Source organism: Artemia sp. Qi Xiang Cuo, chromosome 5 (assembly GCF_049724085.1).
Source record: "Artemia sp. Qi Xiang Cuo chromosome 5, ASM4972408v1, whole genome shotgun sequence".
Classification (NCBI taxonomy): Eukaryota; Metazoa; Arthropoda; class Branchiopoda; order Anostraca; family Artemiidae; genus Artemia; species Artemia sp. Qi Xiang Cuo.
The window spans coordinates 4845105-4855617 of record NC_142798.1 but is presented as its reverse complement, the minus strand read 5'-3'; the positions used below and the strand labels follow the sequence as shown (position 1 = coordinate 4855617).

At 37.5% G+C, this 10513-nt stretch overlaps 1 protein-coding gene across 1 annotated transcript in view; it reads left to right on the top strand.

Moving 5' to 3' along the window:
* The first annotated feature begins 2169 nt into the window (after nt 1–2169).
* LOC148951735 (NFU1 iron-sulfur cluster scaffold homolog, mitochondrial-like) overlaps nt 2170–10513 on the top strand; it is a 42909-nt gene continuing 34565 nt past the window's right edge. The window contains exon 1 of the mRNA XM_089088688.1: nt 2170–2315. Coding sequence (XP_088944814.1) covers nt 2239–2315 — 77 coding nt within the window. The 5' untranslated portion in view covers nt 2170–2238. The remainder of the gene's footprint in view (nt 2316–10513) is intronic.

The following is a 10513-nucleotide window of genomic DNA, read 5'->3' as shown; positions in this document are numbered from 1 at the left end:
ACTGGGATTGTGTTTCCAGCCCTATCTGAAAGGCCTTCTTTTAACTCCTGAGTAGATATCTCTGGGGGAACATTATAAACTACTATTTTTGTTGGTGATTGTTTTGGGTTCCAATTAGATGCAATAATTGGGGTATTCAGAAGGGATTTAAGGTTAATTATTGTATATGCTGACTTCTGATCTTCCACAGCTATTAGCAGAGATCCATCACGGTTAATGTTAAGAGAGAACATTGATTTTAGCAATTAAAATTTGCAACTCTAATTGCAATGATCATTTTTATTTCAAAGGGGGTAGTGGGAGTAATTTTAAGGTAAATTCCTAAGTTTTTGGAGGGAGGATCTTGGGCAGGGAGAGGGAAAATGCTTTTAATTGGGGAGATTTTTTTCCTTTTTTTAGAGCTTCTAGAGAGGACCTCTTGAAACCCATTATCATCATTTATGGTTACATTAGCCCCTACACTTATCACTGTCCTATTCTCCGAATTGGAGCTATCATTTGAACTTTGAGAAAGTGTGCTTGACCAGCCAAGATGGGTATCTTTCACTATGGCACATTCACTGGAATTTGATTTGGGATCTGGGGGGACATTTTTTTTGGAGGACTTCTAAACATTGCCTATTGGAAAAAGCTTTAAACAGAGAAAAACAAAACTAAAGCAAGAAGGGAAAAAGGAATGATGTCAAACCGTCTGCACTATACTATGGGGAGGAGAACACCACAGTATAGCCCTGAGGATGAGTTGAGCAGGATTGGTTTGGTATAACTGCTGATTAGAAGCGATAATAATTCACAAGAAAATTTGTTTTAATTTTCTTATAGAGTTGCTGTTGTGTTAGTTGCAGTTCTTGATTTTTTCGGTCATGAAAACTAAAAACCAGAATAAGCAAAATGTCCCGAGTGTTTCATCCCTGATGAAAACGAAGCAACTTCTTCTCAGGTCGTCAAGTGGAGTAGATGACTGGGTGATCCCCAGCGATTTGACTTGGGCTATCAACAAATGGAAACAAGTAGATCCCTTCATTCAGAATTCGACACTAGTGGATACTTTAAATTCTGATGAGGCCAAGGACGATTAAAGCCTTTTAAGTGCGACTTTTTTTTAAGTTGTGATTACATATCTTACTTCTTACTTTTCAATTTGTATGATTTGCCTGACCTGAAGAATATTTACACAATGTCATTTTCTTTAAAACTAATTATTGTATGTTTTATAAGTTTTTGGCAGTCCTAGTCCAATTTGAGGTGCACATTTTAATTTACATATTTTTACAACTAAACCGGTAGCCGATTCCGTCATTTCCGTTTTGAAGTGACATAGATTGAATTGGTTTTATATTCCCTTGAATACGAACGAGAGAGAATCCAGAAAAAATAAGTTAAAAAAAATCCTAAATTAGGTGCTTTAAAATTTGTCAGAAATCTTTGTAAGCAGCTTATCCCTTATTTAAAGACCAGCCCAGTTAGTGTTTTTAAAGTGGCAAATTTCCCCTTAAAAATGCAAAATTGAAGGATTTAGATTTCATACCTAAAAATGGAAACTGGGGGACAAGTTTCAAAAGCCGTTATTTTCAAACACACCTCAGATTCAAAGCACTTAATCACCTGAATTGCTTTGTGAATATGAGTTGTAGCTGTTTTTCTTCGTTGATTGTTTTTTAATTTTTCAATATATCTGAATTTTATGAAGACCATTGATAAATTTAAAGCCGGGCTTCACCAGCAGAATGCCCAGAATCTAAGATTCCAGACTATTGTTTGGCGTCTTGGATACACCGCATTTGGAAAAGTAGCCTATCCAACAGTACATCCAAATAAAAATAAAAAAAGAAGTATTTTTGAACTTATAGGTTTCCGGAATTTTCAATCATACTATGAAAAGGAAAGAAAAGAGGAAGAGAGAAAAAAAGAAGAAAAGATTGTGAAAGAAAAAGAAGATGAAAGGCAATCAAGCCAGTAGCTCTGTAGCCCACAGAGTGAAGCAAAAGGAAAAGGGCTAAATAGTTATACTGAAAAGCCCGCCTGCTGTTAAATAGAAGAAGAAGATTGTGAAAACCCTATTGATTATTCTCTTATAGTAAAAATCGATGCTTGATGGTGCGCGTGCGGCAGAAGCCGCACGCGCAAAATATTTTTTTTTGACCATTTAGCAAAAAAAGATGCGATTTAGTAAATTCTTCCACGCCAGGGCGGCAACACTCTCCAAGAGTCTGGTCAGAGGAAAAAGAAGAAAAAAAAATGTCACTGAGAATATTTGGAAATCTACTGAGAAATACAGTAGCTTCGTCTAAAAAAAACTTCAGTTCTATTCCGAGGCAAGTATGTAGCATATAATCTGAATATCAGAGTAAAGGCAAGGGTAGAGTTTTAGTTTAGCTACTTCTTGCTAGCCTAGCTTGGAATGGGGTTAGGGTAGGAATATCAAACTTTCAGGGATGGGTCTACAGACTAAAGTATGTCTTGAAAAGGTATTTTGAATTACCTACCTCCACTCTTTCTCCCTCTAGAGGGCCCTGACCTTTGATGACCTTCAAAAAATTTGGGGTAAAATTTTTACCAAATCATATTATTGACTTACAAATAAAGTGAATATACCACTTGATGCCTTTTTTAATGCTCTTTGCAAATATAATAATCATTTTTGTTGGAAGTTTATTTTAACCCCACCCCTATATATAGGCCTACCAATTCAGGGTAGCCTATATATTTACACATTATGGGAGGGGGGGGGGTATTGACAAATTTTATTTATGATGTAAATGGGAGGTAAGTTTAAACTTTACCCCACCCCCAATGTGCAAATATATACCCTGAACTGGTAGCCTAGTTTATGTAGGGGTGGAGGTACAATTCATTTCTGACAAAAATGATTGTTATATTTGGAAAGAGCATAAAAAAGGCATCAAGTGGTATGTTCACTTTATTTGTAGCTTAATAATATGATCTGGCAAAAATTTACCAAATTTGGTGTTATAAAAGTGAAACCTTGCAAAATAGACCTTTAAAAATATGTGTTAGGCCTATAAAAGTGAAACCTTACAAAATGAATTTTCTGTTAAATGAAGTACTCCAAAATTGTTGTCAGCTTCATAACTTTGCTCTATCCTGTTTTATATCTTAGGTTTTATAGATAGGCTAGGCCTATACAATACATTTCCTAAATTTGAAAATAAAACAATGGCTTCATTTTCCTATCCTAACCCCTTTCCAAGATAGGCTAGCAAAAAGTAGCTAAGTGGAATTTTAGTGCTTTGTCATAGAAAATTGAAAAAGGGCTTGTTTGATTAGAAATTCAAAGGGCTAGTGCCCCTTTTAATAGTCAAAAGGGATTGGAGGGCAACTAACCCCCCTCTTGTGCTGACCTTTTCCCCAAACACATCCAATCAAAATTTTTAGATAACCATTTTGTTCAGTGTAGTTAAAAGGTTTGTGAAATTAGGTCTTTGAGGATGATAACCTCCTCAGAGCCCTCAGGGCAAGGGTTGTAAGTTATATCCTGGGGGCATGGAAAGCTTTTATAGATAGTATTGTTGTAGAAACTTCAAAAAGGGCTCATTTGATTGGAAATTACTAGGGCTTGTGCCCTTTTTAATAGTCAAAAGCTATTGGAGGATAACTAACACCCCTCTCGCACCAACCATTTCCCTAAACACATCTAATCAAAATTTTGAGATAGCCATTTTGTTCAATGTAGTTAAAAGGTTTATTAAAATTAGGTCTTTGAGGATGATAACCTCCTCAGAGCCCTCAGGGCAAGGGTTGTAAGTTATATCCTGGGGGCATGGAAAGCTTTTATAGATAGTAATGTTGTAGAAACTTCAAAAGGGGCTAATTTGATTGAACATCACTAGGGCTAATGCCCTTTTTAATAGTCAAAAGCTATTGGAGGATAACTAACACCCCTCTCACACCCACCATTTCCCCAAACACATCTAATCAAAATTTTTGAGATAGCCATTTTGTTCAAAGTAGTTAGAAAGTCCAGAAATTAGTTTTTGAGGATGACACTCCCCCCACAGCCCTCAGGGCAAGGGTTGTAAGTATGCCCTGGGGCACATAAGGTTTTTTTTCATAGAAAGTTTTGTTGTAGAAACTTCAACAAGGGCTCATTCGATTGGAAATTGAAAGGGCTAGCGCCCTTTTTGTTAGTCGAAAGGGATTTGGGGACATCTAACCCACCTTTCACGCCTACCACTTCCCCAAATGCATCCAACCAAAATTTTGAGATAGACATTTTGTTCAGCTTAGTTAAAATGTCCAGAAATTATGTCTTTGAGGATGACACTCCCCCTACAGCCCTCAGGGCAAGGGTTGTAAGTTTTTCCCTGGGAGTCCCAATCGGTACGTCACTCAAGGCCACACGCATACTTATTATTGCTGATACCCTTAGAAAAGTTCCTTCTGCATATGGAAAGCTTGTCCTGAGCAAGGCAAGATTTAGTTGTGATATTTTAGCCCGATTGTATAATGCATTTGCTTTACCGAGTTTTCTCTACATCTCTCCATTTTGGAGTTGCTTCACACAGACAGAGAAGAAACAGTTCCACACGATTTATTTTAAATATGCTAAGTATCTGCTTGGACTACCACCATGGTCCAAAAACCGGTATTTGATCAGTAGATTTGGATTGATTGACCCTGCCTTGGCAGTTCCTGCCAGAGTAGCGAGTTTTCATAAAAAGTTCATGACTCTAGGTCATCCTTGGGTAACTCTTCAGGGACAGACTTGAGTTGATTGTGTTATTTGAATGTCGATGTTGAGGGCCCATTTCATTGTTTATTTTTGTGTTAAACTGTACTTTGTTGTTTGTCTTTTTTCTTTTTTTTTGTTTGCATTTTGTTCACTTTTTTATAACTCTGCCGCCCATTGTATCTTTTACAGTTTTGGCAGGTAATAAATCTATATTATTATTATTATTATTATATAAGGTTTTTTTTTATAGAAAGCACTGTCATAAAAACTTCAAAAAGGGCTCATTCAGTTGGAAATTGAAAGGGCTAGTGCCCTTTTTAATAGTCAAAAGTGATTAGAGGGTAACACAACCCTCCTCTCATGCCCACCATTTCCCCAAACACATCCAATCAAAATTTTGAGACAGCCATTTTGTTCAACGTAGTTTAAAGTTCAGGAAATTAGGCCTTTGAGGATGACAACCCCCTCACATCCCTCAGGGCAAAGGTTGCTAAGGTATGTCCTGGGGACATATAAGGTCTTTATAGAAAGCATTGTTGTAGAAAATCAGCTCAATTGATTGGAAATCAAAAGGCCTAAAGCCCGTTTTAATAGTCAGAAGTGATTGGAGGGCAAATAACCCCTCTCTCATGCCCACCATTTCCCCAAACACATCCAATCAAAATTTTGAGATAGCAATTTTGGTCAACATAGTTGAAAGATCTGGAAATTAGATCTTTGAGGATGACAACCCCCTCACAGCCCTCAGGGCAAGGGTTGTAATTTATGCCCTGGGGGCATATAAGGTGTTTATAAAAAGCATTGACATAGAAACTCAAGAAGGGCTCATTCAATTGGAAATTGAAAGGAATAGTGCCCTTTTTAATAGTCAAAAGAGATATGAAGGCCTGACATTTTTATAGTAAAGAGTGATGTGGGTACAATGTATAGTTTTTTTTTTTTTTTAGACCTGGGCACTTTGTATCAAAGGAGTTGCCAGAGACACTCTATTAAACAAAAAATGAGCAAAAATAAAATCAAATAATCTACCAAGCATGAAACTACCACAAATCAGCATCAATAAATAAATGAAACCCAAAACAAACAGAAATTACAATAAATAACCAAGTCAAACTCAAAACAAGCCGAAATTAACAAGAGTAGGGCTTAAAACCCTTAGCCTTCCCAAGGCCAGAACATAATTTACACTGTACTGAAAAAAATACAAATGAATGTGCATGGTCAGTTTAATATACATATACATATATTTATTTACCTGCTTAATCAGCACTTTGCCTCAGTGTTCTCCATGGATGACCCCCAATCAACCCCCCCACCAGCAGAAGCAGGCTCACACTCCCTTCCCGATGGTACACTCACCAGTCACAATCGAAGAAGTAACCAAACAGCTTAAGGAGATCGATCCCAACAAATCGACGGGACCTGATGGTCTCAGCCCACGACTGACGAAGGAATTAAGCCCTGCAATATCAGCCCAACTGGTAAAACTATTCAATCTGTTGCTGACACAAGGAAGCTTCCAGGGGACTGGAAGAAGGGAATAGTCATCCCAATTCACAAGAAGGGTAGCAAAACTTCTGCAGCAAACTACAGACCTATCAGCCTTACATGTGTGGCATGCAAGGTCATGGAGAGAATCATAAACAAGCGTATCATTAACCATCTTGAGGCCAACTCACTTATCAGCAGTAGTCAGCATGGTTTTTGCTCAAAGAGATCAGTGGACACAAACCTTCTTGAGTCATATAGTCTTGTAACTGACCTACTAGAGAGAGGATTACCTGTGGATATAATATTGTTGGACCTAGCCAAAGCATTTGACAAGGTTTGTCACCGATACCTCATTCACAGGCTACTTACTCTATCTCTTAGTCCACAAGTGGTCAGTTGGACTGAGGACTTTCTGAGGGACAGAACACAGCAAGTGAAAGTGACAACCGGACCAAACAGCCATGTCCTTTCTGACGAAATCAAAGTCACTAGTGGGGTTCCCCAGGGCAGCGTCCTGGGCCCCACCCTGTTCAACATCTACATAAATGAGCTACCCCTCATCACCAGCAACAAAACCACCCTATATGTGGATGATTCGAAACTCATAGGTGCTGCCAACACCTCTTCTTCCATCCAATCCCTCCAAACTGATCTCAACCACATGTGCTCTTGGGTCAAAAGATGGCTGCTGGAATTCAACGCAGAAAAATGCAAGGTCATACACTTCGGACACAAAAACCCCAAACCCCAAAAACCCCCAAATCAGTACCTCATGACCCAAAATTCTGGAAGTCACCACACAATTGAGCCTGTCCAGGAGGAGAGAGACCTTGGCGTCATCGTTGACTCCCAGTTGAAATTCAGCTCCCACTCACAGAACATCTCAGCCAATGCTAGTAGAGCCTTAGGCATCATCAAACACAGCATCACCAGCAGGAGTAAACACGTAATCACCAAACTCTACAAAGGATTAGTAAGACCTAGACTGGAGGTGGGGACAATACTGGCCACCCCTCGATTCAAAAAGGACAAGGCAGTTCTTGAGCAAATCCAACGAAGGGCCACTAAGATGATTGCCGGCATGGAAAACAAGACATACAGTGAACGGCTGAAGGAACTCAACCTCCCCTCCTTAGTATACAGACAGAAACGTGGAGACATGATCTAGGCGCACAAACTCCTCTCAACCAATCGAGAAAATGAGATCCTGGAGATCGACACCTCCCACAAAACACGAGGACACCCTAGACGAATCCGCAAACATCACGCTACAACTGGAGCAAGATGCAATTTCTTCTCAAATCGGATCAAGAACCTCTGGAACAACCTCAAGGAGGACACTGTTGCTGCTGAATCAACAGATGCTTTCAAACGCCATCTGGATGCTGAGTGGAAAGATACACCATGGAAGTTTGACTGGGAAGCACCAGAATCTTCCACCAGAACTTAACCAACTACAACAGTCATCACAAGGAGTGATTCAACAGGATCAAAAGTCCTTATTTCACTCCAAGCTGTGATTTAAGGTAATTTAAGGTAATTTATCAAAATGTTAATATTATTTGATTTATTAAAGTTATAAAAGTAAAAACATTTATATTTTTTTCAGTAAAGTGCAAATTATGTTCTGGCCTTGAAAATTTGATTGTCACTTCCTCTACCCCTTCTAAAACTGCCCTGTTCTTCTCTTATGACTTTGTCTAACATTTTAGAATGAGCCATCTCTCAGTCTAAAAAGTTTCATAGTACTAAGTAATTTGCTCCCTGCAGAGACCAGGCTAATGCCTTGATTATTACCATGCTCACTGTTATCACCTTTCTTATGCAGTGGTTTGATTAGGGCTTTCCTAAAATTGCTAGGCACTTCCCCTTTTTCAAAAATTATGCTCCTGATCTTGAGTAACTTATTTCTAACCCTAGAGCCACCATATTTAAGAAGCTCATTTACAACAATATCAACACCTGGGGCCTTATTATTGTTTTTAATCCTTTTAGTATTGTTGCTAACTCTTCCTCACAAAATAAATCTTCCTTCATATCCAAGGTATCACAAACTTTTTCATTTTCATCTATATGTTTTCTTGCAACTCTATCTTTGTTTAGCATATTCTCAAAATGTTCTGCCCATCTCTCTTTAATTTTTTCAATATCATTAACTGTGGCCCCTTTCTTATCTTTAATATGGCCAGATTGACTACTCCCTCTCAATTTAATAGCACATCAGTACATTATTTTACTATTATGCTGTCTAGATGCATCTTTGTGATCCTGGGCAATTTCATCCATGGCCTCCACTTCACACCTTCTTAGTTCATATTTTAATGCTTTCTTTCTTTATATTCCTCTTGTTTTCATATGACCAAACACTGTATTGGTTATAACTAGTTTGTTATATCTACAAAATTGCAGCTGTCTGTAGCCATTACTATGTTCCTTTCCTACACAATTTTACCTAGGCTAGGATACCATCTATTCCTATTTCTACTGACCTGGGTGTTAACATCTCCTAATAAAAACATCATATTTCTACCTGGGAACCTGGCTATTTGCTCCTGCAACTGTAAGCAAAATTCATCTGACTCATTAGTATTTTTGTCAGTTGGTTCTACAAGAGCATTAAATAAATAAAAAAAAAACATGTTTTTTTTAACTGAAAGTAAGGACCAACATTAAAACTTAAAATGAACAGAAATTATTCTGTATATGAAAGGGGCAGTGCCCTGCTCAATGCCTCACTCTTTATGCTAAAGTTTTTTATTGTTTTAAAAAATTAAAGCACGAGACAGAGTCAAACTTTAGTATAAAGAGTGAGGCATTGAAGGGGGGGGGGGGCGCCCCTTTCATATATGGAATAATTTATGTTCGTTTTAAGTTTTAATGTCATTCCTTATTTTCAGTTCAAAAAAAACTTGTTTTTTAAAATTTAATTTCTGAACGTTTTTGAATTAATGCAGCTTTGATTTTGGCTCATGGTACATGAATAATTAAAGCAAAATTTGCATATTGCCTTTTTTTGGCTAAATGGCTTTCTTGAAATTTTGTTCTGATGTAACTTGTGAATTAACTTACATAACAAACTTCTATATATGTATGTTTTTATTGTGTATATTAGGGAGTTTGCTCTCCTAGTCAATACCTCACTCTTTGCACTAAAGTCAAATTTATGTTCAAATCACAAACCCCTGAATCACAAAGGCTGGTTAATTAGAATATTTAGCTCTTTTGAAAGTACTAACAAAAACTTTAGCATAAAGAGCAAGTTATTGACTTGGGTCAATACCTCTAAGACTAACCCCCTACTAAGAGGTATTGACTAACTCCCTCATATATGTAATAATTTCTGTTTGTTTTTAGTTTTAATGTTGCTCCTTACTTTCAATTGAAAAAAACTTGTTTTTTAATTTAATTTCTGATTGTTTTTAAATAATGCTTGGAAATCCTGCACCCCATTCATAGAAATGTCCCTTCTCCCAAGGAAACATCCTTCATGGAAAGATCCTCCCCTGTAACCCCGTCCTCCAACCCCCCCACACCAGAAAAAATATCTTCCCTTGTAACCATGCATCTGTGATCTTTCTTCTGGCAAAATATACAAAATTTCGCATTTTTGCAGATAAGAGCTTCTCTTATTTGCTGAATCTGATGTTGTGATTTTCATTAAAGTTCTATGACTTTTAGGGGTTGTTTCCCCCTTTTTTCAAAAATAAGGCAAATTTTTCTCAGGTGTGTAACTTTTGATGGGTAAGATTAAATTTGATGAAATATATATATATTTGAAATCAGCATAAAAATCTGATTCTTTTGATGTATCTATGGGTATCAAAACTCCATTTTTTAGAGTTTTGGTTGGTATTGAGCCAGGTTGCTCCTTACTTACAGTTTGTTACCACAAACTGTTTAATATACTACTATAACTGATGTGCTGAACTTTTTAGTCATAAAATGAGTGATTAGTATTCTATTATTAATACCTTCCCAGGCTAATCAAGATTTATCAGCTTCCCTATTCATCATGAGCCCTACTCCCTGACTGTGTATCCCCTCTTTCCTGCCTGTGTAAATAAAATCTATCACCTAAGTTTGAAAAAGTATCTCTGTTCCCCTATATATCCTAATGGTCCCAGATATAGCTCTAAATAATATTTTTCTTTATTGTTTTTCACCTCATGATGCATTGTAATGGGTGGCTACATTTTTGACATTATTTGAAAAAAACTACGTTTTCTAAAGAGTTAAAGAGGCTGAGTTACAAGGTCGAACCTTAAAACGTACAGGGATTAGGAGGCACAGTTGGGGGCTGCCGCCCCCCAAACCCCCCGCTTTGGCAGC